General features: G+C 43.1%; 1 protein-coding gene across 1 annotated transcript in view; it reads left to right on the forward strand.

Annotated features, from left to right (window-relative positions):
* ep400 (E1A binding protein p400) overlaps positions 1–26,859 on the forward strand; it is a 37,768-nt gene that overhangs the window by 8,331 nt on the left and 2,578 nt on the right. Inside the window, 47 exon segments of the mRNA XM_072682506.1 lie at positions 2,505–2,878; positions 3,786–4,088; positions 4,239–4,424; positions 4,755–4,895; positions 5,496–5,574; positions 5,668–5,726; positions 5,852–5,924; positions 6,014–6,103; positions 6,480–6,593; positions 7,109–7,308; positions 7,404–7,581; positions 7,942–8,078; positions 8,191–8,360; positions 8,448–8,622; positions 8,852–8,988; positions 9,273–9,459; positions 9,954–10,123; positions 10,922–11,112; positions 11,899–12,108; positions 13,627–13,791; positions 13,893–14,045; positions 14,146–14,234; positions 15,300–15,595; positions 16,148–16,350; positions 16,491–16,660; positions 16,995–17,191; positions 17,548–17,659; positions 17,930–18,235; positions 18,373–18,447; positions 18,588–18,722; positions 18,834–18,878; positions 18,997–19,150; positions 19,357–19,592; positions 20,719–20,892; positions 21,071–21,118; positions 21,257–21,393; positions 21,500–21,556; positions 21,666–21,744; positions 21,892–22,077; positions 22,258–22,303; positions 22,437–22,546; positions 23,008–23,197; positions 23,763–23,869; positions 24,756–24,920; positions 25,470–25,641; positions 26,581–26,648; positions 26,651–26,719. Of these exon segments, the coding sequence (XP_072538607.1) occupies positions 2,505–2,878; positions 3,786–4,088; positions 4,239–4,424; positions 4,755–4,895; positions 5,496–5,574; positions 5,668–5,726; positions 5,852–5,924; positions 6,014–6,103; positions 6,480–6,593; positions 7,109–7,308; positions 7,404–7,581; positions 7,942–8,078; positions 8,191–8,360; positions 8,448–8,622; positions 8,852–8,988; positions 9,273–9,459; positions 9,954–10,123; positions 10,922–11,112; positions 11,899–12,108; positions 13,627–13,791; positions 13,893–14,045; positions 14,146–14,234; positions 15,300–15,595; positions 16,148–16,350; positions 16,491–16,660; positions 16,995–17,191; positions 17,548–17,659; positions 17,930–18,235; positions 18,373–18,447; positions 18,588–18,722; positions 18,834–18,878; positions 18,997–19,150; positions 19,357–19,592; positions 20,719–20,892; positions 21,071–21,118; positions 21,257–21,393; positions 21,500–21,556; positions 21,666–21,744; positions 21,892–22,077; positions 22,258–22,303; positions 22,437–22,546; positions 23,008–23,197; positions 23,763–23,869; positions 24,756–24,920; positions 25,470–25,641; positions 26,581–26,648; positions 26,651–26,719 (7,118 nt within the window).

The raw sequence follows: 26,859 nt of genomic DNA on the forward strand, positions 1-26,859 counted from the left end.
CGCCACGTCACGTCTTTGTCACGTTTGTGTTTTTCCTTTATGATTTGCTCATTAGTTTTATGGAGCAGTTCCTTCATCCGTTTCTGTTCTTCTTTGCCATACTGGAATTTTGCGGTTCCATCGATGGCTCATTGGACGATGAGCCTCGGCAGGTTCTCTCCATACGATCGCCCTACATCACCTAGTTGTTATTTTCCTTGTTTTTTTTGCTTCTTTGATTTGGTTTGATTTTATAGTTCACATTCCTTTCCCTGACCCTTCGGGTTTCGACCCTTCGGGTTTCACCCCTTCTCCCCCCCACCCACGTCTCATTGCATTGTCAACCTGGATTCTCAATGCACTTTCAGTCTCGGTTCCCATCAACTAGAAAGTCCTTTTTGTTTCTCTTCTTCCATCTTCGTCGTCATCCTTTCTGTTCGTGAAGTCATTCTTGGTTTCTACAGCATTTCCTCACGACTTGGCCTCTATCTCTCAGTCCAGATAGAGCAGGCCCCACACTGGCTCGCTTGAAAGGGACCATTAAAGGTGCAAATTGCTCTGTAGAGTCAGAGCTGATTATCAGAGAATCAGCAGAGTAGAGCGAGGTGGTATATTCAGTATTCAGTGCTGATGGAGACGCGTCTTTAAGTGTGCACTGTAAGCTCGGCACTGTCCTGCTTTCTGCCTAACCTGCTTCTTGTCTTTCTTCTGCTGTTATCCTCTGCTTTGCTCTGTCGTGTGTTGTAGTACAAGTTGTCCAAATGCAAATGTAATAGGCATAACACCTGCTTCATGCATGCTCCTCATCTGTTGTTTCTTGTTTTTCTATTTATTTTTATTTATTTTTTTTGGTCTATGCTTAGTAATTTTTTTTATCCTCTCCTTGCTTTTTTTTTCCCTCCTAGTATGCGTGTGTACACACATTTATTTATTTAATTTACTTACTGTTATGAATATTGAACTGGTAATGCATGACGTAGTTCGTTATTCATTATGAATGATCAAACATAAGAGGACCTTTTTCTTTTCTGCACATGTAACAAAGTTATGATTTTCATTCATTAGACCGTCTAGATCCTCTTTGATTTCTTATGTAGTCGTTGTGACACAGATAGTATTTCCTTTAATGCCACTCTCTTTTCAACAGTGCCAACATCCCATTGTTGGTAATCCATAACATCATGTCCGTTAAAGGTTAACTTAAAGCAGCTAGGCTGTTTAGTGTATGACAGAAAGCTTTATAGATGGCTTTTCTAAGAATGTTTGGGACTTTATTTGGACAGGGAAATATACAGTCATGTTAAAATAAAATAAATAAATTAGGACACCCCATGAAAGCCAATTGATCTTCGTTCGAACAGTATTGAGAGATGGAGGTAATGTAACTAAACGCATGACAACTGAAGAAGTCTTTAAAATTGTGTGATTGGTACAAATGCAGTTTTCTTTTTTCGGGAAACATTTTTTAGGACACGCCCATATTTATTACTAATTAATATCCACATCAGGGCTGAAGTTTGCCAGAAAGCGCTTAGACAAAAACCAGGACCTCAGAGAGAATCTTGATTCCAACCCTGACGTTTATTTGACAGCAAGCATTTCAATCCCTGCACACCTTCCATAAAGATCAGACTTCTGCTTCTCTATTTGATGGTAGACGCTGTACTTTCACGTCAACTGTGGCGAGACCTACCTGTAGGACCTGTAATTACATTTTAGGATTTTTGAGGTCTGCTCTTGGGCTGACTTTGCTAGGCTGGCCTGACCTAATGATTTAGTGGAACTATTTCTAATAGTTCTGACCTCTTTTTAAACCCCTTCCCAGACTCCCCTGCATCTACAACCTTCTTTCTGAAGGCCTCAGAGAGCTCTCTGGATCTGGCCATGATGGTGATCTTCTTCACCCCTCACTTCAACCGTCAATCAAGAGCAGACCAGACTAAACGTCTGAGGTTTAAATAAGACTCCAGACTCCTCCAGAATAATCCGCTCCAACCATGTTTTGATCATCTGCAGCTGATGTGGATCACCTGATCCTAGTTTTAGGCGTCTGAAGTAGTAATAAATGTGGGCGTCCTCTTACTTTTCCCTCCAAGGAAACATTTCTGTTATTTACATTTTATAAAATGTAAAATTGTAAAGACATTTCTTCAGTTGTATTTGTTATTTTGATCAAATGTTGAAAAAGACAGAGGTTTTCATGGGGTGTCCTAATTCTTTTCACCTGTCTGTACGTACGTATATATAAGTAAAGGATGCTGTGGTTTTAGTGCTTCATCTTGTTTTTCTTCGGCAACTCCCCTCTATTTCTCCTCTCTCTCTATCTTCAACTTTCAACTTTCTTCAACTCTTCTGTCTTTGTTGCATCTCGTCATCTGACCTCCATCCATTTCCTTTTCACCCTCTTGATCTTTTCCTACTATCATTTCCCTACATTTTTCTCGCTCTCTCCCTTTCTTTCTTTCCCTCTCCTCCTCCATGTTTCTCTCTCTCTCTCTCTCTCTCTCTCTCTCTCTCTCTCTCAGGTGGGATGCCCCCAACCCCCCAGACAGTCCAGATCGGTGGGCAGAAACAGAATCAGCAGCAGTACGACCCGTCCAAAGGACCTCCGGTCCAAAACGCTGCTAGCCTCCACACTCCTCCGCCCCAGCTGCCCGGCCGGCTGCCTCAGGCCAGTCTCCCGATGGCTGGTTTGCCCCTTGCCCTGTCCCAGGCTCAGCCCATGGTGCTGGAGCCTCAGGCTCAGGCCGCAGGTGGGCAACTCCAGGCTCAGGTGAAGCTAGGGGCAGGGGCTGTGCTCGCTGCAGTCAACCCACACACGCAACTGCAGGTGCAGCTCCAGCAGCAGATGCAGCTCCAGATGCAGCAACAGCAGCCGGTCATGCAGCAAGGACAGGCGGTGAGTAAAGGGACAGGGGAGTGCTTTCTTATGAGGCCAATATTGAGAATTCAATATCACTTTTCTCAAATATATTTCCAGATGTGTTTCAGTATGAGATGCTGTTTAGGTTTTCACTATTGAAGTAGATTAAACCCCAGATGTTTCTTTTTTTTACTTAAACCTACAAACCCATCATTTAAGGGGAACTTACCTAGTCTTCTCATCATTCACCAAATAGAGAGGAATTTCCTAAATGGTTCATGCATTTTGAACTGAGCTTAAAAACAAACATTGCATGTTTACATGGACTTTAGATGGAATGAAATATAATTATAGTATTTTTTATGTAGCTGTAAGGATGTACCAAAGTCTGGGGTGCCTACATACCCCAGAAAAGGGAGCTGAGGGCCGGAGTTCAGCCAAGTTCTTTAAATTCAAGTCTGTTCACTCGCTGGCCATCTTTGAAAAACAGCTGGACAGTTATTCCCTGTCACACAAGGTTCCTCCACTCCACTGTAACAGGCAAGCTGATTGGCTCTTTTTATTGAAGGCCAGGGCTTTCTGTAAACCTCCCAATCATATTTCAACCGGTGACCGGTCTCGTCCTTTAGAACGCCGCTGGTTAGGTGCAGTTTGGTGAATTCTCCTTCTCTAGCACTTCAGCCGGCTACTAGATGACTTAAATTTGCAGAAATCCTGCCCTCCAGGACTGGAGTTTTCCCACCCATTCCGGTTTCATTTAATTAATTAATTTTATTTTAATTAAAAAATTATTTAATTTAATCCAGTATTGTGATGCTTGTATCTGAATTTAAATTAATCAATATAAAGATATCTAAAGGCATTCATTAATTAACTGAACTAAAGGCTTATGGACAATTGTCTGACTCTTCTCATGTTCTCTCTCTTTCTCTTTTTCCCGTAGACTGTCACGCTTGTCCGTCCTGGAGCGGAGACATCCCAGCCTGCCCAGCGCCTGTTGTCCAACTCTCTGTCCACCTCAGTGCTGTCCCCTAGTCCTCTCGCCTCCCCTTCACTCCCTTCCCCACACCCTTCTGCCCCTCTCCGGGCCCCCAGCACTGGACCCAGCCTGTCCCCAGCGACGCAGTCCAAACTGGCAGGCTCCAGCAGCTCCACAGGACTGAAACTGTCTGGGTTGAGTCAGGGCTCCTCCAGCCAGAATGCACAGGAGGGCTCCCAGGACAAGCAGGCTGAGCAGGCCAAACTGGTGAGGATTGCAGATCCTTCATTTTAAAGCACCTTTGGAAGCCAATAACATAAAAAATATATATATATATATATATTTATTAATAAAATGTATAGTAATCATAAACTTTTTTTTTTTAATGATTATATCCATATTTTTTATATTTTGCAGGAGAGCCAGGTGCATCAGCGTATTGCGGATTTGAGGAAGGAGGGCCAGTGGTCAGCGAGCCGGCTGCCCAAGCTCCAAGAGGCCAGCAGGCCCAAGTCACACTGGGACTACCTGCTGGAGGAGATGCAGTGGATGGCTGCTGATTTTGCACAGGAGAGGCGCTGGAAGATGGCTGCTGCCAAGAAGGTGATCATTTAGAGCAGGGGTGGGGAATTGAGGTCCGTAGTCTTGCACAGTTATGCGTTTCCCTGTTTGTTGAATCGATCAGTTGAACAAAACTGTGCAGGACTTTTTGAAGGATAATCTAAATCTGTTATGGGAGATCATAGTAATGGGGGCTAAACTGATCTATGTAGGTAACTTTGTACATGTGACTGCCGCTGCATTAGTATTCCAATATACAATAAACACTTCCTTGCTGTAGATCTACACATGACTCTTTATTATAGAATGAGGTGGGCTGCAGTGTGAGAGCCGATAGCAGATTGAACCGTTTTTGTGTTTTGCTTTTTGTAGCTGGTGCGCACTTGTGCCCGTTACCACGATGAGGTGAGGAAGACTGTGGAAAGAGAGAAGAACGAGGAGGAGTTGAGATTGAGAAGCATTGCCAGTGCTATTGCTCGAGAGGTGGATTACTTCTGGTCCAACATCCAGCAGGTAAAGCTTCCCATAAACTGGGACTGTGCTCTTCTACATCTTACAGATTATCGTCACGGTCATATCAACTTCTTATTATTTTTGTTATTATTACTGCTGTGGTAGTCGGATTCACTTCTCCACGCTGTAGTAAACGTAAAGCTGTATAGTGTCCGTTACACTTTTTATACCCCACAAATACGCGATGAACATGCATTACATGACTTTCACATTTTGAATCAGCTGGTTTCAGTCGTCTTTGATGTCCGTATGCTGGTAGCGATGCTTTTCTGAGCCTGTGAGGCTGGTGTAAAGTTGATAGACCTCATCGTTTCAATATGTAATAGCATGTGGTAAAACTAAAACAATCGAATTTAAACTAATCTATACATACAATACTGAAATTCCTGAAAATTTCCCCCACACTACTTTTATATTTTCAAGGCCAGCTGCCATTTACATTATGTTAACAATTGTTAATAGTTGGACCAATCGTTTATTATATAAGTTGTGTTCTAATTATTCTAAGATCTTATAGAATTGTAATATCCTGTGAGGTCAAACAGTGTTTGCTAGTTGATGTGTGAGAGATCCATGTTTTCGGTTTCGTCTGTCTACCAGGTTGTGGAAATTAAACTCCGCTTCGAGATCTCTGACAAAAGACAAAAAGCTCTCAGCCTCCGAAAACTAGGAAACAAAGGTGAGATTTGCCAAAGTGGTCTCTGATCTCTGTTTACCTTTTAAATGTGTAAACCTAAGAGCCGTACTAAACGCTAAACCCTTGATCATTCAGGACAGAGCAGTAAATCTGCACAGCCTTCAGGAAGCAATCAGGATAAGGAGAGTAAAGCGGTGAGAGGCTCTTCCTATTTCTCCTTGCTCTAACACTCTCTCTGTCTCCTGCTTTCTGTCTTGCTCGCTTCGTTCTTAACTTAAATATTCTTTGTTTTTAACTTGGATTTCTGTTTCTGCTTCAGGAGTCTGCCAGCAGCAGCAGCGGCAGCAGCACCCGAAAGAGGAAGACAAGCGTTTCTCTTTCTGATGAAGAAGGTTTGTACTGTGGATGAGTGTTATTGATTTTGTGCTCTTGTGGATTGAGTAGATTGAGTAGATTCTCATGTATGTGCTGTACTATGAAGCTGAAGACGAGGAGAGTACCATAGAGGAGCAGGAGGCTATGGAAGTTGCTGCTGAGCAAAAAGCAGAGCTCGCCGAACTCACCAAGGAAGGTCAGTCTTTAATACTGATACAATAAAGTTTAACAATTTGTGGTGCAACATTCATATTAAATTCTTTGTTTTCCATGTAAACAACAGTTAAAAAGTGTTTGAAGCTTGCTAATTACACAATAATTACATAATACAGCTACTGAAACCTTGAGCATCAGGTAATACTAATAAAACAGACTGAGCTGCAACTAAATCTTTAAATAGAATTATTTTATTTAATTCAGCCTTGCCTTTACTGTCATCACATGACCTCTTTATGTGGTTACTAGTGTTCATAACAATAACCGCTGTAGTTTAATGAGCAGCATATGAGTAGGATGTCATTTGCTGTCTTGTAAATTCTTCCATTCCTTAATGTTCTGTGACTCGCTGACAGCTGAGGTGCCATTGGAAGCCCTGGTGAAGAAGTATGCCGGTGCCTACGCTGAAGGCTTTGAGTGGCCCCAGCCTGCCTGTCAGAGTGAGGATGAGGAGAAAGGTGAAGTTGAAGGTAATCCTTGTTTCTGGTGGGACTGCACATTAACACAGAAAAACCCCACATATTAGTACTTCAGGTATTAACTAGAGAGGAGAGCGCAAGTGAAGACCGATTCAGATTTCCATGTATTTGAGCTGCATTGCCAAAGTATTGTATAGCCGTTATGTTGTTATAGCTTCTGATATGCTAAAAACACTTTATCTATATATCTAAAAACACTTTAAATGAACAAAAATAAAGGTAGTTTCACAAAAACTATGACACCTTGATTCGCCCAGACATCCTCTGTAACTCATCTGGACCCCTGGAATAGTGCTGGGTGGTGTCATTGATACCAGTATACAATAAATGTAGGACTTTGATATTCAATTGTATTAATATTTTGTAAAGAGCTCAATTGCAGGGTCAGTTTTACAAATGTTAATATTGCAATATCAACCCTTCTATTGATCAGTGAGATTTTCCAGGTTTCTATCTCTAATTTAATTACTTTAATCTTTTTTTTTTTTTTTTTTTGGTCCTATTAGGTATGGATAGTACTCCCCTCCATAGTCCCCACGAGGCAGTTCTGATCGATTCGCTCTTGAGTGATGAACAGTATCGTGGAAACGAACGGACTAGCACCTCCTCTGGACCTGATGGCAAGCCCATGAAGGATATAGCGGAAGTCTCCAGGGCAACAGACCTAATCCTGCCCAAAGGCAGTGCAAGGACCATTCCTCCAAATGTGAGTACTTATCTTATGAAGTAAAGAAGTGAATTTTTCATGGCTGACTCTTATCTCACACTTTCTCTTTCCTCCTCTGGCTTCTCTCCCTCTAGACTCGACTCCCTGTGCCCTCACTCCTTCACGGCTCTCTGAGGGACTACCAGCTGGTTGGGGTTGAGTGGCTGGCCAACCTGCACCGTAAACACCTCAACGGCATTCTGGCAGATGAGACCGGCCTGGGCAAGACCGTCCAGACTGTAGCTTATCTCGCACACCTAGCCTGCCATGAAGGTCTGTTCCTAAATAGCACAGGAAGGCGTGCCAGACCTGTGTTGAGTAGAAATTGCAGCCAGTTGTGAAGATTAGATATGGCACAGTGGTAGTTATTCAATACTGATGCGGATACTGAAAGCAGTTATGAGCTTCAAATGAACTGTTTATTATGTAAATCAGCTGACACTGACTCAAACACGTTACTGCCCCACTTTTACTGTTATTACATGACGTTACCTTTTAGTTACTAATGTTATAACATGGCCTGTTGTGTTTTTTTTTTTTGCATTATGTGAGATTTGCTGAGGTCCAATAGACAGTCTTATGAAGGAAGCACACATGGTCTCATGGTTTTCAATACTATAATGCTTGTTATAGGTATCTGGGGCCCCCATCTGGTCGTGGTGAGGACCTGCAAACTACTGAACTGGGAAATGGAGTTCAAACGCTGGTGTCCTGGCCTCAAGATCCTCCTTTATCTGGGCAGCAAGAGAGAGCGCAGATACAAGCGAAAAGTAACTACATCCCTGCAGCAGATATCAGCTGTTATATGCTGTTCTCGGTCTACAGTTGCCACTTTATCCGTATTGAGCCGTACCCCTCTGTGTTTGATTGGCTTGTTTGCAGTGGTGGTGTGAGCCCAACAGTTTCCATGTGTGTGTGACCTCGTATAAGCTGCTGGTGAAGGACCAGGCTCACTTCCTGAAGAGGCGATGGAAGCACCTGGTCTTGGACGAGGTGCAGCTGATCAAGAACATGACTGAAAAACACTGGGAGACCATCTTCACCATTAAGAGGTCTCTCTCTTGTTCTTTTTGTATTGTGGCTAAGGTCTGTTTGTCCATTTGGATGACCGTTTGTTGTTGTTTTTTATTGGCCGACAGTCAGCAGAGGATCCTGCTGATCAACAACCCTCTGCAGAACACTCTGAGAGAGCTGTGGACTATGATCCATTTCCTCTTGCCTGGAATCACACGGCCATACCTGGACTTCCCTGTCAAACCTGGCACAGACATGAACCAGGACTACTGCCACAAGCTGCTCATCAGGCTGCATAGGGTAGGCATACACGGACAGAGCACCATTACATGGTAACGAGCATAGAAAACTTGTGTATCATACAGTGTTATGAGCGCTGTACAGTGTATGACATTGTATATGTGAGTTGGAAATTCTGTTATATATACTGTATTGCTGCTGTTTTTTAAATGGAGGCACTAGCAATTGGGGCCATTTCTATTACTGCAGTGCATTCTCTCTAACTTTGTCCCCGTCTCCTGCTTTCTAGATGATTCAGCCCTTCATCCTCCGTCGCTCTAAGAGAGACGTGGAGAAGCAGCTACCCAAGAAGTATGAGCACATCCTGAAGTGTCGTCTGTCTGCCCGGCAGAAGAGCATGTATGAGGACATCCTCACTCAGCCAAGGTTCGTAAGACCAGCAGTGCAGTGTACACAAGGAATCTCACCTGTCTCATCACACCTTCACCCCATACAAACGCACCCTGCACCCTGCCCTGACTTACTGTGACCTATGCTCAGTCACTGCATCCACAAAGACTTCTCCCCACTGACACTACACTTGTACTCACACCTATCTATTGCCTTACATTTTCAGACGTGTGTGTGTGTGTGTGTGTTGTGTATTTCTATTTTGTATATGCATTTATGCTACTGTGAGGTGCTTCATCTTTTTCTTTTTTTAATTGTAGTGCTCAGGAGGCCCTGAAGACGGGTCATTTTGTGAGTGTGCTGCAGGTCCTTATGCAGCTGCAGAGGATCTGTAACCACCCAGATCTGATCCAGACCAGAGACACCGCCAGTTCCTACACCTGTCAGCCTCTGCAGTACAACACTCCCTCCTTGCTGCTCACAGCTCTGCAACAGGACCAGTGGAAGGTGTGGATTTGAGTGTTGGGGTCTTACAACCATGACTTGTTGCTGATACTGAATTTAGAGAGCTGAAAAATTCTTTAAGCAGTTATCAGCCTATTTTTTACATGTTCTGAAATTAAAGAAACCTATAATTGTAATTTGTAAGCAGATTTAGTATTAAGAACAAGTGTTTTATTGGTGGATATGATTTAGTTCTCACTCTTCGGATTGCTTTCATTCAAAACATCAGTCCTAATGCATGTGTATAATGGGGTGCGCTATGTTTTGACTATTTGTTCATTCATTTAGAACACGTATAGTTTTGTTCTTCAAATTATTGCCTATAACTATAACCAGTATTTTAGCATCCTGTTGGTCAAACACTGACCCGTTGGGGCTTTAAAATCTGTGATGGCAGACATCTATGCTTTCCACACTTAAGCATTTGCAGATATTATGAAACAGAAATTCAAAGAGGTTTTTTTTTTTGTCCGTTTGTTTGTTTTTTCCTTTTCCAGATGGTAGACTTGTCCCTGTTTGACTTGATCAATAATGAGGGCAGATTGACCCGCCATGAGACCAAGGAGGTTCTGCCCAAACTTAGACTGACCCAGCAGCTGATCGAGGAAATCCACAGTGCTCCTGACCCTCCCCCAAGACCCAGACCGTGCAAGATCAAACCCATGAGGTACTAAACGTGAACTCCTTGACGTGAAGCTTACTGTTAGGGTTCAGTCAAATGTATTAATACTTTCTAATGCTTATATAATACAAAAGATTGCAGTGCTCTACAGGTGCAGTGAGGGTATTTCCTCCATTTCAAGTTCACTTGATAGCCATATTGACAGTAACCGGTGGAAAAGTTCAGAGTTCAAGATTTATCCCATTCTTTGGAAATGTGTAATGTATTTAAGTGTCATCCTGCTACAGAACTCCTAATTATATACTTCACAGATAGCTGTGTAGGTTTACCGTAGAATGGCTTTGCCATGCCTGCACTTTTCCTATTCTGTTGCCAATAGAGGAGCGCACAGACATGAGCCTGTTGGCACCATGTCTAACACCAGGCGTGGGCTAGAGGTGTATAAGAGGTGTAGAAATCTAATAGAAAGCCTTCTTCCCTGGGCAGTAGAGACAGTTACTCCATCAAAAGCAGATTAAACTCTTTTTAATACTCTTGATTTCAGAAGACACAAAGCAATAAGCAGCTGTCCCAATACTTTTGTCCATATAGTGTAAGTCAGTCAGGCTAATATAGCCAGGAAACTAAATATGAACACAATGCAAAGACACAAATGTTTAATAAACATAGTATATATTTTAGCTAGATTTGGCCCATAGATGTACTGCGACACAGAAAACAGTCCTCTTAGGTCAGGGCGTCTCCGGGACCAGGCTTTGATTTCTAGATAAATACATTTTCTGGACATTGACATGGGGTTCCTTTTACTGCAGTCTCTGACACTGTGTATTCTTGTTGTTTCAGGCTGTTCCAGCCAGTGCAGTATGGAACTAAGCCAGAGGGGCGTCTATTGCCCATGACCAGCAGTTCCCAAACCCAGCACTCTGCTCCCACAACCACTACTGCTCCAACCACCACTACTGCCCCTACTGCTACTGTTCAGAGTAACCAGCCCAGGGGCAAATCACCCGTTACTACCACCTCCTCTACACAGGGTAAGACATGACATACAGTATGTGTACACACCGCACAGAGGTGCATACCAGTGATTTCCAAATGAATTGATTGTAGTTAGCTTAAAAAATGATTTGTGATCTATATTTAATAATAGGGCTTACTTTTTAACAGACTAGAAAGTACAGTGACAGACATACTTGATTAGATAAGGAGCTGATGTGTGAGAATATTAAATAGTCACACATAGTGTGCCATTTGGGCTAATTTCCATATTGGTGTTTTACGCATGATTGCATTTTTGCATATGATTGTTTTCAAGGGTTTTCCGAAGCATGCTTATTTTTTCATGCATATTTATGCCTAATAAACTAAATAAACCCAAGATAAACAGTGTTAACCACATTTTACAGTTTGAAAGCTTGAATGCAACTGCATAAAACTCTCATTTTTGCCCCCTTAGGGCAGCCGCACAGCTGGAATCTCTGAAATTCTTTGTGTAACTTTTATAACGTTTATCTGCAATTAAATAATGTTTAAAAACTTTATTTAGAGAGACTATGAGGATACTAATGTTAGAAAAGCTCATTTCCTTCTCATTCATATTTTCATGCAAATAATATCTTCAGTATTATGACTCCTCCCTAACTATGACAAACCCACCAATCACAGCATGTGTGGCCCTGATAGGCAAGTTAAATCGGGTGTCCTCTGTGAGGGGAAGCACAGGAACGTGGGTAATGTTGGGGTCTCCAGTGTTTTAACCCCCAGTGTGTTATCCATTGCAGCCATTGAATCATCAACCACCTTTGCCTCTTTCTCCCTAGCCCAGTCAGCCACCAGCTCATCAGGACTCCCCATTGCAGCCGTTCCCTCTACCCCCACCTCTACCACTCTTGCTTTGGCTGTGGCAGGGGTGGGTGCTGTACCTCCCAGGTCTGCTGTTGTCCCCCAGCCTGCAGCCACCCACCCCCTGCAGCCCAGCCTGCTCTCTCAGAGGCTGGTTCTCAGCCCGCAAGCCCAGGCTCGCTTGCCTAGTAAGTGGCCCCATCCTCCCTGCCCTCCCTCACCAACCATCCCTCACCCACCGTTCTTGTCACCTGTCCAAGCACAGTACTGGAAGGCGGGGAAAACACCTGAAATGTGAGACTACTGGACGGGATTCTGCTGACTAAATTAGAGATGGGCATTATGAGTAGTACTTTACTCTAGGGATGCAGTAGCATGGCTATCCCTGCATTGTGACCCCAGCAAAGCTTAGGGTCACTCTGCTGTACCTAATAACTAATACATTGCATTTATTTATGTTTATATAAAAAATCATTTTGACTCCGTTTGATGAGTTTGATTGCTCATGCCCATCCCTAACTGATATAAACTCAGGCATATTAGCCCAACTGCCGAGACAACAACCTGAATATGAGCCCAAGCAGAAGCACCACTAGCATCCCGGCTTTAGTCTCTCCTTTCTCGTGTCGTTTGCATGGTACATCTCTCTGGTTAGTACGCAGCTCTTGCTCTCTTGTTCGTTTAACCACTTTTTTTTTTTTTTTTTTTTTTAACTTTAGTTTTCCTTTCCTCCCTCAGCTCCAGTTCTTCTGTTCACACACTAATTGTTTTCTTTATCCAGCTCAGCTCAAGGATCCTGCCCACACGTTTTCTTCCAGTTTCGTGCACCAAGCATGCAAGCATGGCTCCCTACACACTTTACGTTTTTGAGTCCTTCCCAGCTCTTTACAGTTCAGTTTCCTGACTGTTTTAAGTGTGCAGGCTTCTCTTTGGTGAGACGTAATGTTTTGCCTTTAACTGACAATGTTTCTTTCAGGCTTGTTTTACCCTCCTATCCCTCATAAGAGGTCAGCGGTTACCAAACCATTCCCCATTCCCAGTCTCTGAGTCTCTCCCTCCACCACTTTGTCCACTGTACTCACGTGTGTAATAGAACTGGAGTTCTGCCTGAGTAGTCCTACTGCAGTTAGGGGGCTTATGAACCCTCACTGCCTTGATATCTGAGAAGGGCTGTTCTTAAATATCTATCATTTGTTTGGCGGTTTGACTGAATTATTATTGATTGGGTGGCGTCTCACTAGGTTTCATGTTTTTATTACATCGTGTACATGTGATCCAGTCAGTTTTGGTTCCACACTGCAGTTTAGCAAGAGCACTAAAGGACTCCAACCTATGCCTGATGTACCTACGTCCCGTCCTCATCGCCTAAATAGGCTGCTTCTCCCTGTACTGGACATTTATTGGTGCATCTGGGGTAGGCGGGTTGTCAGCGAAGCTGAAAGTGCAGTACTTTTTGTCTGATCGTTTATGCCGTTGGTGGATCTTTCACATCCTTATCAGACAGTAGTTTGGTAACTGCTACTCTGGGATTTTGGGTTTAAGAAATTTCTTCTTGATTTTGAGCACCTTATGTTTAACCCACCCTGAATACGCATGCTCCGATTGCTTCCTCACTTTAGAACTAACTTCTCTTTGGGTGTCTTGTGAACAAAGTTCGAATGAAGTTTTTTATTAATCTCCAGTCTGATGTTTCTCCCGTGCTGAAGGTGGAGACGTGGTGAAGGTGGCTCAGTTGGCGTCCATAACTGGAGCTCAGAATCGGATCGCCCAGCCCGAGACGCCGGTCACTCTGCAGTTCCAGGGCAACAAGTTCACGCTGTCCCCCAGCCAGCTGCGTCAGCTCACCACCGGACAGCCTCTCCAGCTGCAAGGTAGGTTGCTGAGGATTGCACAGAGAGGCCAATGCTTAAAAGAGAACCTATACCTGAGTTTTACACAGGATGCTCATGTGCTGTCCTTCCTTTTTGTGTAGGCAATATTCTCCAGATTGTTTCAGCCCCAGGGCAGCCCATCCTTAGGCAGCAGGGGTCCATGGTGATGCAGGCTGTGCCCCAAGCTGTGCCTGTACAAAACTCCATAGGTCCTCAGGGCCCCCTCCCTTCTGCCATTTCTACACCATCACCAGGTGAGTAACTTCTCTGAGGTGACGATTCAACTGCAGTCGTTCAGAGATTCACATCCCTCTGATTGACTGTTGATTCGTTTTTCTGTCTCTTCCTGTGAAGCAGCTGGTGTGACCGCTGGTACCACAGTAACTACCACTGCTGCCGCCGACGCAGGGACCAACACCAAGCCCCCAACCAACGCTACACAAGTGAGTGAGAGCAGCATTTCAAGCTGTATCTTTCTGAAACTAGTTTCATGTTTTAATTGTAGATAATTGATCTGATTAAGACTTTGATGTTGTTGATGCACATTATTTTATATTGCATTTTTCATACATCAGAGATGCGACTCAAAGGGGCCCCGTCTTACACCATTGTGCGAGGAGTCGCAATGTGCATTGCTGTTGTAACCCCACCAACAGTCGTTTTTTGCGTCGTTTAAACAGCGACGGTGCTTGTAAATATATCTGCGCTGATTGGTGCGGTGGTCTTGAAATGAGGGGTGTTCAGGTCAATTTCTGGCGTATTGCTGTATATCTTGGCAGCAGAAAACACAGGAGCTCCACTGACTGAAAACAGTCTAGACAGATGTCTACAGTCAGACGTTTGTTGCTGTCTTGGCAGTACATGATCAACACAGGCGCCTACACCTCCACTTTACGCCATTGACATAGCAGACCTGCTGATTGGTTTATTACTGCATGTTACGCCCAAAACACACCCATGATTAATTAAGAGTCTACAAGAGCGAGGACCTGCCACAAGGTGTACTTTTCCCATTGATCCGATCGCAAAGACACACTGACATGCCCTAATTCAAGGTGCGCGGGTGACTGCTCACCTACGAACGCTAAAATAGGGCCCAGTGCTTTTCTGTACAAAGTTAAAGCCATGCAAGCTAATATATTATTTTAAAATTCCTACAAATAAAAGCAGTATTAAAATTGAACACAAATAATAACAGACAATCTCAATCAAGGGGCATAAAACAGAAAGTCATAAAAAGAGGAATAAAACCATTCAGGGAAATAAAAGAAGGTCTGAACCTCTGTCTTGTACTTAGTAATAGAACACTTTTGGCTTTAATTATATGCATGTAATTAGGGGGTTTTATTATTATTTATTATTATAAGTAAATTACCATTGGAAGGTGGGCTACAAACTTTGAAAATCCTTAAAAAAATATTTTAATCACAATAATTTTAATGACTTCGTTCCTTCATTATTATTATTATTATTATTATTATATATATTTTTTGTTTGTTTCTCTTCAGGAGTCCAGTGAGGAGAGGAATCGGCAGCTGAAGGAGCGCTTGGCTCGCCTGTTCAGCGTTAACGAGCGGCGTGTTAACCGGTCTGTGCTGTATGGGATGGACCTTCTCGAAGCTTGCTCTGTGACCGAGGAGCATACTGGTCCCTTCCTCACTCCTAAACACACCCGCTGGGCCTGGTGGGGCAGGGACGCCTGCCTGAAGGCCCAGCAGAACGATGTTTCCATAGTGAAACCGCTTTGCTCGGCTCTGCTGTCCCACACAGAGAGGCTGCAGGCGGGGAGAAGCCTGATCAAGAGGTGCACACCTTTTATTAAATCCCCACAGTTTAATTATTTGTTTGTTTGTTTGTTTGTTTGTTGTGCTGCAGTGACATCTACTCTTCTGGGAAGGCTTGATACTAGGTGTTGAATTTGATTGCATGCAACCACACAAAGCATTAGAAAAGGAATGTACTCTTGGAAGCCTAGTTTTGCCATTCCAGCTAACCCCAAAGGTAGAAGCTGGAGCTCAATCACTACTGTAAACACAGTCCCACTGCTGTACAGCCCAGTGCTGGGGGCTTTATAATACCTCTCTAGCCGATGCTTAGCAATGGGTATGCTGACCCATGTACAGCTCTCATGTACAGCTACAATGCAGTGTCCCATTACATTGACCGGTGTGAGCAGTGATTGCACCTAGAGTCCTTGATTTTAAAGCCTATTATTAAAATATATGCCTAGATTAAGTCTGTAATTATTGATTAACTACAGTCGTTCTTCAGTGTATGGAGTGAAGTAGCAGCATTGACCAGTTAGGATTGTCTCAGACCTGTTCTTTACTCTAACTTCTTCCTCTTCTCATTGCAGGTTGACCTGTCTGCTTCCTGCTGCTGTAGCTCCAACACCTCAGCTTTATGCAGCCAACCCCCCTCCTTCTTACAGCCTGAAACAAAAGTCAGTCGTACGTCACCTGCAGAATGCATCCGCCCCTCATCGCCTGGAGATCCGTAGTCTGGCCAGCCCTCATCTGTTTGAGCTTCCTGATAAACGCATACTGGAGATGGACTCTGGTTTGTTTCGTTTGGCATTACATTACCTCACGTCTTTCATTTTTAATTGTGCTGTTTATTTAATTCATTTTAGTCTTGAAGGTCAAACTTTCTTCATTCTTAGGTTTGTTTGAGTGTGTTATTTGTATGTGTGTCTGTAGGTAAGCTGGAGGCATTGTCTATCTTGCTGCACAAGCTGAAGGCGGAGAACAAGAGAGTGCTCATATTCACTCAGATGGCTAGCATGCTGGACATTCTGGAAGCTTTTCTGGACCATCGGCACCTTACCTATGTTCGCCTGGACGAGAGTCTGTCCTTTGAGGAAAGACAGGTATTCAGACGTTATTTAGACTCTGTTGTATTGTGTACAGCTCTCCTGCACACATCATAATCCCAAAATGTGTGGTGTCCTCACTTGCTTACTAGCCTGACTACCCATCTTGCATGCATATGGGCCATGCAGTGGTCTGTGAGCTGGTGCGGCATATTCACTTCTTGACTTCTCGGCTGTTCCTTTGTTCTCTGCACATTTGATATTTTCCAGTTTTTCTGACTCTAGCATTTTGCTACTGATTCCAGGTCTGTCTGTGATGCGTTTGAGTATTTAGAGGGGTGCTGTGCAGTAGGAGCTAATACTTTCTCCTTCTTAACTCTCACCCTCTCAGGATCAGATGAAGAGGTTTAACCGTAACAAACAGTTCTTCTGCTCCATCCTGACCAATCGCTGCTGCTCTGCCGTGGGTCACGTGTTTGACGCGGACACCATCGTGTTCTACGACACTGATCTTAACCCCAGCATGGATGCCCGCACGCAGGAGTGGTGTGACAAGATCGGGCGCTCCAAAGACATCCATATCTACAGGTGTGTATCTAGTAATGCTGAGATGATGATGAGTTTTGAAAAATCAGGATGAAATCTTAACTTTTTATAATATGAATATTAACATTTTAGAATAAAAAGAATGCTCAAGATGATTAGTCAAGTGATTTTTACTAGTTTCAGATATTGATGTTTTAGAATTTGGTCTCATTTCATTGGAGCCTTGAGTTTTGCTCTGTTTAGCCAGGTGTTCTGTCAGCTGATTAATTGTGAGTTGCTTAGAAATATGTATTAGATGAATAATCTATGTAATTTCTTAGCTGGAATAGTTTGAAATCCATAATAATAATAGTAATAAATAATAAAGTTATTAATTAACATTTGTTGCTGTTCCTCAGACTGGAGAGTGGAAACTCCATAGAAGAGAAGTTGCTGAAGAATGGCACTAAAGACCTGATCAGAGAGGTGGCAGCTCAGGGCACGAATTACACACTTGCCTTCCTCACCCAGGTACCCTTCCACAGCAACTGGACATTGGTCATAACACACAAACTGCTTTTTCAAGAAGAAGCAGAAATCACCTTCCTACATACATTACCTTTTCATTTTCGTATATTTATTAATTCAATAATTAAGATTTAATTGAGAATTAATTTAGTGATTTTAATAATTTGGACCACATCTCAATTAAAGGCAATCCAAGCACCTCTCTTGTCGCACTTCTACATGTATAGCTTTCTACAAAGTATAGCTCGTATTTAACACTCACCCTTCTTGCAGCGCACCATTCAGGACCTGTTCGAGGTGGAGGCAGGCTCTGGGGAAAAGGTGGAGGAGTTTGTGGTTCTGCATCAGGATCCATCTCCAGCAGAGTCCATCCCTCCTAATGTGGCCAGGCCCTACATTCAGGCCCTCAACGCCATCACCCTGCAGACGCTTCACACAGAGGACAAGCAACTGAATGAGGGGAGAGAGCTAAAGGCTGCAGAGGAAATGATGGAAAAAGGAGAACAGCAGGCAGAGGATGAGGGCGAGGTGGCGGAGGAGGCCTCCCAGCTGGAGGAGCTCACAGCCGTCATGGAGCAGGTTGATTTTATTAGTCTGACTCTCTTCCAGAGTCTGATTATTCTTCATACGATCACAAAGAGAGTTTATTCTATTTCAGGATGGTTTTGAATTGGCTGAATTGTGTGGGGTTGTTAACTTCTAAATGTCTTCTGTAGCTGACTCCTATAGAGCGGTATGCCCTGCACTACCTGGAGTACCTGCATGTCAGCGAGGATGACGTGATTGCCAAGGTAGGAGAGGAAGTTCGATTTAAAAACGATGTAGGATCATCAGTCTGGATTTCTGTTTGTATTTTGTGTCTCTTAGGAGAGAAAGATTCAATTTTAAATGAGTTAAACTTGTGTTATTGTGTGTCTGCGCTCGCCTGTAGGATCGTGTGGAAGCAGCTAAGAGAGGCTGGGAGCTGCAACTGCAGCGGAAGCTGAAGCTTGAGGAGGAAGAACGGATGATTCTGGAAGAAGAGGAAGACCTCTTCACATATACCCGAGAGGACGCGTACAACATGGTGCATATTCTAACATTTCTCACAGTATTTTAGCAGCTTTACCACTGTGAGTAAGGTGGCTGTTATTAATCATATCCCTGTAATTTGTTAATCTGTTTTCCTGCTTTGTAGGAGTATGTCTTTGAGAACGAGGAGGGTCAGACCGAAATTATGCCGGTAAGAACAAAATAAATGTTTTATGATGGTGAAGAAAACAAGAATTTTATAATTGTTGTTTGATTTATTTGATTGATGTAATTCTTACATCTGTTATTTTGGTTTTGGTCACCTGTAGCTGTGGACCCCACCAACACCTCCTCAGGATGATAATGATATCTACATAGATTCTGTGATCTGCCTGATGTATGACTCCACGCCCATGCCGGAGTCCAAACTGCCACCGGTGTACATCCGCAAGGAGCACAAGAGACTCAAGATGGATCCCTCTGGTAAGAAATTGGAGGGAACTTTGTTTTATTGATCGCCTCAACTTGTTTCCTGAGAGGTTGAGCTCCATACCAAGCTTTGCATGCTGTACGTGTGCTCTCTTTTAATTCATGAAAGACATGGTTGATATGCCCAGCATTACTTTGACCAGAACACCTTCCTATTGTTGAGTTGTGTAAATTGACCCCTTTTCTCCCTCTCTTCTCAGCTGTGGGCCGTAAGAAGAAGAAGGGCCACGGCGAGGCGGTCATACCCCCTCGGTCACTCTTCGATAAGGCCAGCATGTTAAAGGTGCGCCGAGAAGGGAAGGACCAGAAGAAGAATTTCTCTCTGAAGCAGCAAGCTCCCTTCGCCAAGCCACTGCCCTCGCTGGTGAAACCTGCAATGGAGGCCGGACAGGACAACCCAGAGTGGCTCATTAGTGAGGACTGGGCTCTGTTGCAGGTAATGGGCTAACTTGCACACTTGCATGGCCACAAATCGACGTCGGCTGTAGTGCCTAGAAGGGCTTTAAGCACAGGTTTTTAGCTGGATAGGTTTATTGGTGGTCCATTTAAGCTCCAGCCCCTCTAAGGCACCTCTTTGCTGCTCTACGTTGCTACTAATTCGGTATTACATTGCATTTTCTATCAGGGCTAATACCCATAACCTAGTTTTAATTGATTTTCAATTGTTACTTTTAATTTCTTTTAAAAACAAATCAAAACTATTTAATGACTTTTGCATCTAAAAACTAGGCGTTCATGTTCAAACTGTTCAGCCACGACTTTCCCACAAGAAGAAGCTTACTGCTAAATGTCATAACATCCCACAGTGGGCGTGTGTGTGTGTATGTGCTGTTTTAGGATAGATTTGTTACAAAAGTGTATTGGATTCATTATCATTATTTTTCTGGCTACCAATTAAAAACACTGTTGTTTATTTATTTATTTGGAAAATGTATTATCCCAGAAATAATTACGCTAGACAATGTTGTCATTTAAAGACTGTTCAAATGATGCATTTTTAATAGAATAGCATCATACTACACCGTTTTAAGGAGCAGTGAGCTTTTAATTAATTATAGTTTGGGAGGCTGATGCTTTTTGGGGGGTGGGGCAATGCATAGTGTCACAAGTTTGTAGCATTGTAACATTTTTTGCAGCATATTAACCTCAAGTAACATGTCCTAATGTCGCCGTGTTGCTGCCTGCTCAGACTTGTGTCCCACCCTCGACAGAGAGCAGACTAGAGACCAGCTTATCGTGACTAGCTAAAAATATTGATCTTTCCTATGTAAACAAACATCGGGCAATATTGAGGTCCGCAAAAATGATTGAGGTTGGGACCTTATATTGATAGCAATTATTGTGACTGGCCTTCTAAACGATGTCTAAGCATTTTCTCAAGATTTCACATTCATGCTGTTATGCTTTCTCTGTGCCATCTTAATGTGGTTTAACTTGGAATGTTGAACTAATCAGTGCACTGTAAAAGACCCATCCAGAGCAGACCAGACTACACCATCCATCACCTAATACATTCATATGCATGTTAATAACACACAACTATTTTCTGTGCTGGTTTCCAGGCTGTGAAGCAGTTGCTCGAGCTCCCTCTGAACTTGACCATCGTGTCTCCAGCACACACTCCAAACTGGGACCTGGTGAGTGACGTGGTGAGCTCCTGCAGCCGGATCTATCGCTCGCCCAAGCAGTGCCGCAGCCGTTATGAGAATGTCATTATCCCCCGTGAGGAGGGCAAGGTGAGAGAGAGAGAGAGAAAATGTGCCCCATGCCACTGTAACCGTTTGGTTTGGACTCCCTAGTAGTGTCGCGTCCATTTTTTTGTGCCTAGCAGTTTGATTGTGGTTGTTATAAATGACCCTTTTTTTTGTCTCATTTCCCCATTTATTAATTTGGGTTTGATGTATTGTTACACAGCTGATATATGAAGCTAATCCCAAGAAGAAGACTAAGAGCATCTATAAGGTAAGGAAATGCATAGCCAAATGTGTCATTGTAAATATTCACCCCTCATCCAGGACAAAGCTGACCCTTCTGACTGGCGTGGTTGCCAGAACTGTTATGAGATCATCCTCACTGACCTGTTTGGTTCTTCTTTTGCAGTCGAAGAACAGCCGTCCTCTGCGCACCTGTCAGATTTACACCCAGGATGACAATGCCACTCAGATACAGCTCTACAACAACCGCTTTGAGCTGATGAAGATCATCGCCAGCAAAAGGAGTCCTCCCATCAAGCCTCTGTAAGAAATACAGATTTCAGTCGTACTGTTCATACCCAGGCCTGTTTATCTTGTGATCTGGTGTTTCTGAAAATACTACAAATGCCTGTTTTCTTCCCCTCCTCAGGCTCGGTATGAACCCATTCCAGAAGAACCCGAAACATGCTTCAGTATTAGCGGAAAGGTAAACTCCCCCTAGTGGTGGAATGTGTGTGTATGTGTGTGTTGATCAGATCTTAAGGTGGTGTGTGTTCGTTGTGTAACTAACTGTGGTCTCTGGTCTTTTCACACAGTGGTATCAGCTACGATAAGCCGCTGCCTCCTATCCAGGTTGCATCTCAGAGAGCGGAGAGAATCGCTAAAGAGAAGAAGGTGAGGCCTCTGAGACTTGCTCTGAAGTGCTTGATTTTGTAGCAGTTTAGTCACAAGCTACAATATAAAACACACAAACTCCTCTTTCTTTCTCTCTCTCTCTCTCTCTCTCTCTCTCTCTCTCTTCTTTTTATTATTCTGTCTCAGGCTCAGGCAGAGCAGCAGAGAGCTCAACAGTTAGCGCAGCAGCAGGCAGCTGGAGCGGCTCAGGCACAAGGGGCTGCAGCCCAGCCTCAAGCCCAGCCACAGGCTGCCGCCACCGTACCACAGGCAACTGGAGTCCCCCAGGCCAGCCAGCAAGGAGCTGCTGCAGTCCCCAACACCGCTGTACTGGTCAGACTTTAAAAAGACCTTGTGGCTTATTTTTGGTTGTTTATATTTGATGTATTTGATGTATAATAGTGTGTTTTATACAAAATGTAATGAATATAAATATAAATGATGAATTAAATATCATGTATGATAAATCTATACAGTTATTGGAGCAAGAACTGTTGTTGCTTCCCCCTTCAGGCTGGAGCTATCAAGACAGCGGCTGCTGGCACAGGCATTCAGACAGGTACTCTCATCACATTAGCTAAACATAACCATGCTCTGGGTTCTCTCCGGCATATCGTAAGCAGCAGCAGGCGGTGAGGTTATTCTGTAATTCAGTTCTGATTGTGTTCTCTTGTTTCCTCTGTCTGTCTCAGCAGCTACAGTGGGGGGTAATGTGATTGTGAACACAGTGGCTGGAGTTCCTCCGGGCCAGTTTCAGGGCAACAAACGTCTGGCTTCTCCCGTCATCCCTGGAGCCGTGCCTGTAAGCCCTGCTCACTATCACAACAATCATTTAATAATGCTTGGCTTATGTGCTGAGGAGTTCAACCTTCAAAAACGCTGTGTGTGCGCTGCTTTTCTGTTTAAAGCCCCAGCCAGTTTATGTAGACGTGCATATTCAGAATTTAAATATATAAAAATGCAATAATTTGAAGAGACAGCTTTCTTATAGATTCCATAGAGCTCCTTCCATAGAGAGTCCTATTCTATTGGCAGTACTACTCTACAGGGACTAGACAAGCTGTGTGTGTGTGTGTGTGTGTGTGTGTGTGTGTGTGTGTGTGTGCGTGTGCGCATTTGCACATCAGTGTCATCAATGGCTGCAACTTAAAGTAGCTGTATGCATTCATTTGAAGGGGTGTCCACAAACATTTGGACATATTGTGTATGGCAGACACTCTGATGTGGTTGTTTAATGCCTGCCTGTCTGTCTGTCCATCCTAGGCTGCAGGAACTGCTACAGCGCAGGTGGTTCACACCCAGCAGAGGACCATTCCTGCTGCCGCCGCCCCCACTGAAGTCGTGGCCATAGCAACCAGCCAGGGTATTCGAGCTGTTACGCCAGTGACCGCCTCAGCTGTGGTGTCCACCAGCCTGTCTCAGGTCCAGACACAGACACGCCCACTGGCTCCAGGTACAGCTCAGTACACACTTTATTGGCATTCATTCTATACCTCAACTGAAGGTTTTGTTACAATTGAGGTGGATTTATACTAAATAAATTAATAATCTAATAAAAATAATATATAATGGTGATTACCTTTTTACCTGCGGCTAACAAAAGACAGTCATTTCTCATCGTTCTTATACATCCATAGAAAGGTTCCCCAAGTGTAGAACATCAAAGTTAATGTTTATATTAATTTAATCAATATTTGTTTTGAAGTAAACATGGCGATGATTCACTTGCTTTAAAAGAAAAATTAATTTTTAGCTTTTGTAAAGTTAACGTTCTCCAAACTGATAAAAATAATTTGTTCCTGTATTTTTAAACTTAGCAGGAGTGTTAATGAGCGAGCCTAGCCAGAATAATAGGACCCCCCCCCCTTTCTGATGATGATGTATCTTAAAGTTGAGAGGAATCTTGATGGATTTTTGAGGCTATGCTCTTTCAAATGTGACCTCTTCATCTGTCCGCCTTACAGTGATCACCAGTACAGTGAAGGTGTCCCTCTCTTCCACCTGTTTTACTTCCACAGGCGTACAGACGAAGCAGATGTCACCTGTGCAGCTGCAGATCTTAAGGCAGCAGCAGCTCCAGGCGACTGGGTCTCCCCAGATCAAAACCGTGAACAAACCACAGCAGGTAGACACACACCTACACACACACTCAAATACACACACTGTATATATGTGACTGATGTGCTGACACTGCATCACTTGCTGGCTCTCTGGAAGCCACTTGGGTCTTGTTTCTGTGATGAGGAAGTCTTAGCGATCAGAAAAATGCTGAGTAGCTGCTTTTTTTTACTAGAGCACCATTTAGTGCACCATTTCTGTGCCCTGGGGAGAACCCCTCTGGCAGGAAGTCATACACACAGCTCTATGGGAGTGAGCTGACTGCGGGTTCACCTTCCTGCTCCACTTATATTTTTATGTAAGGATTAATTTTAGCTTATATCTGCAACATATACCACCAGGGCAGTTAAATTAAGCATAAGCTGTATGAATGATTCATTGTTCAGTGTTAACAAGAGTGTGTATGTGTGAGATGGGGAAGGAGAGAGTACAGGGGAGTACAGATTTCTGTAGGAGTGTTATTATTAGTGTTTATTCTAATATCAGTGTTTTACTGAGCAGCTAAACACTTACTGACCAGATAAGCAGCTTTTCCCGGGGCCTAAAATGCTGTAGATATATAAATAGAGTTTACCAGATAAATTAATCAAATGCTGAGTGATTTTTCTGTGATCCACACCTATTTTGTTTGGGAGTTTTTTTGCATTGTGATTGTGGTGGTGATCTGAGTAACCAGAGCCTGAGTACTGTAAATGTTACTCAAACAGAAAATACATTTGCAGAAAGGAAACTTGCCTTTTTATAAACTTCTGTTTTTTTAATCTTTTAAAATAGTCCAGATCCTCTGTTACATTAAACATGCATCACAGTTTAAACCCAAACCTAAACGCAGTCTAAAATGTTAACTAGAAGTTTTAACATGTCAAATAAAAACCGTGTGTGTTTATTTGTAGGAGCTGATGAAGATTCATAAGCAGAAGCTGGGTCAGCAGGCCACCGTTACTCAGCAGCCTCAGCAGGTTCAGGCTGCCCCGGCACCTCAGGCTAACCCACAGCTCACTGCAGTGACTGCTGCACCCAGACCTGTCCTCACTGGTGGCCTGCAGGTGACCAGGCTGGTGAGTTAACTCACATTTTTCAGCATATATATGTAATATATTATTATTTATTTATTTTTTTTTTTATTTTATTTTTTTTTCCCATTGCATAAATTGCATTTTCATGATAAATAGACCAATAGAAATGCTCCACAATGACAGTCTTTCTACATTGTCTTTCTTTAAAAGTTGTTAAGGGGTTTCCTTCTCCGGTAAAGATGACATTTTGGAGTCTTTCAAATTAGATGAACCTTTTTTCTATCTCCCTAAATGTAGTTTATATTTCTTGCGTGAAAAAAAACTTTGTTTAGGCACCAAGCATGTCTTGGCTGATTGATTTCTTGCCGTAAGCAGAGAGGCTTTGACTTTCTGCTGAACTCTCTCCCTCCCTCTCTCTCTGAGTGCAGGGTAATTTCAGGTTCCAGCTCTGAAATGGGTAGTTGCTGTGCTGCAGCTTTGGTTTCTGCTCAGCTCTGTTTCCGCAGTGCAGGGCTCAGCTCTGTTTGAGTCTTGTGGTATCATCAGTCCTTTTTGAGTGTTCAATAAAAGCGTTTTGTTTTGCCCTTTCAGGCGAGAGTTCAGGCTACGGGCGCTCTCCCAGCCCAAGCAGGTCAGACAGCTCAGGTCACACTGACCAAACCCCCGGTGGTGTCCGTGCCAGCCGTGGTCTCAACTGGAGTCACCACACTGCCGGTCACTGTGGCCGGCATTAGTGTGGCCATTGGACAAGCCCAGAAAGCAGGTACTGAGCTAGAGATTGCTGGAGATATATATATATATATATATATTTATAATATTTTTTTTCTATATTTATTTATATGTAATTGATTAATTTATTTATGTATAAATAAATATTAGTAATATTAGAATTTCTTTTGTATGCAGATGCGAAGTGATAGTATTGCAGTATATCTACACATGAGGGCTGTGTATTGCCAAGAACCTGGCTAAACAATATGTATCACGATGCAGGGGTTACAATTCAACATACAACAGCATACATGTATTTATTTTATTTAGCTTGTCAAATTTAAGGAAAAATGTCATAGTATAAAAGCACACCATCATATATATAAAATCTGAGTAAAAGCAAGGTTTACTTTTTATGCAGTCAGAACAGCTGGATCTGGAGACAGCCTAAAATGAACCACCGTCTGCCACCAATCTTACCAAAAGATAAAAAAAATAAAAATAAAAGATGAAATTATTAAATAGATAAATAGTTTTTAAACTACTTTTCTGTGTTTTCTGCTGCTGCATTATTTTGACCAAACTAATTGACTTTTGTTGAAATACATGAACACCTTGCATCAGCAAAACGCCCTCATCTGGAGGTGTGATTGGTCATGATGCTTAACGCACACCATAAACCCCCCCCCCCCCCCCCCCCATGACTGGTGGGAGTAAGCTTGTTAGTTTGCAAAGGGCATTAACATTGCAGCCACAGTTAACCGATTATATATCAAGCAGCCCGAATGGGGAATTGTCAGTGTTTGTAAGAAAAACACGTAACTCCAAGATGATTTAAACATAAGCTCGTATTAGTTTTAGTCCTAATCATCTGAAGTGGTGTTGTGTTCACTTATGACCGTGATGATAGTGATTTTATTTTACATTCAAATTAAATTAAGATCGTAAAATTGAATGTGTAACTTGTGTATCTCATTCGCTGCGTGTTCAGGTGGGCCAGTCGTGACTCACCAGTTCCCAGTTCAGCAGCTGAGGCTGAAACAGCAGACGGCAGCTCAGCGGCTCAGGCAGTTGCAGCCCAACAGAAAGCTGGACAGCCTCAACAAACGCAGGCTGCAGTGCAGCAGAAGGTAACATGCACTTCTAAACTTATACTTACATGCATGCATATACATGCATGTCTTTTTGAACGTGTTTTAAACATCTGGACGTTTGATCTTCAGTGATCAGCACTGAGACATTTACATTTATGGCATTTAGCAGACGCTCT

This window comes from Salminus brasiliensis, chromosome 6 (assembly GCF_030463535.1).
Source record: "Salminus brasiliensis chromosome 6, fSalBra1.hap2, whole genome shotgun sequence".
Taxonomy (NCBI): Eukaryota; Metazoa; Chordata; class Actinopteri; order Characiformes; family Bryconidae; genus Salminus; species Salminus brasiliensis.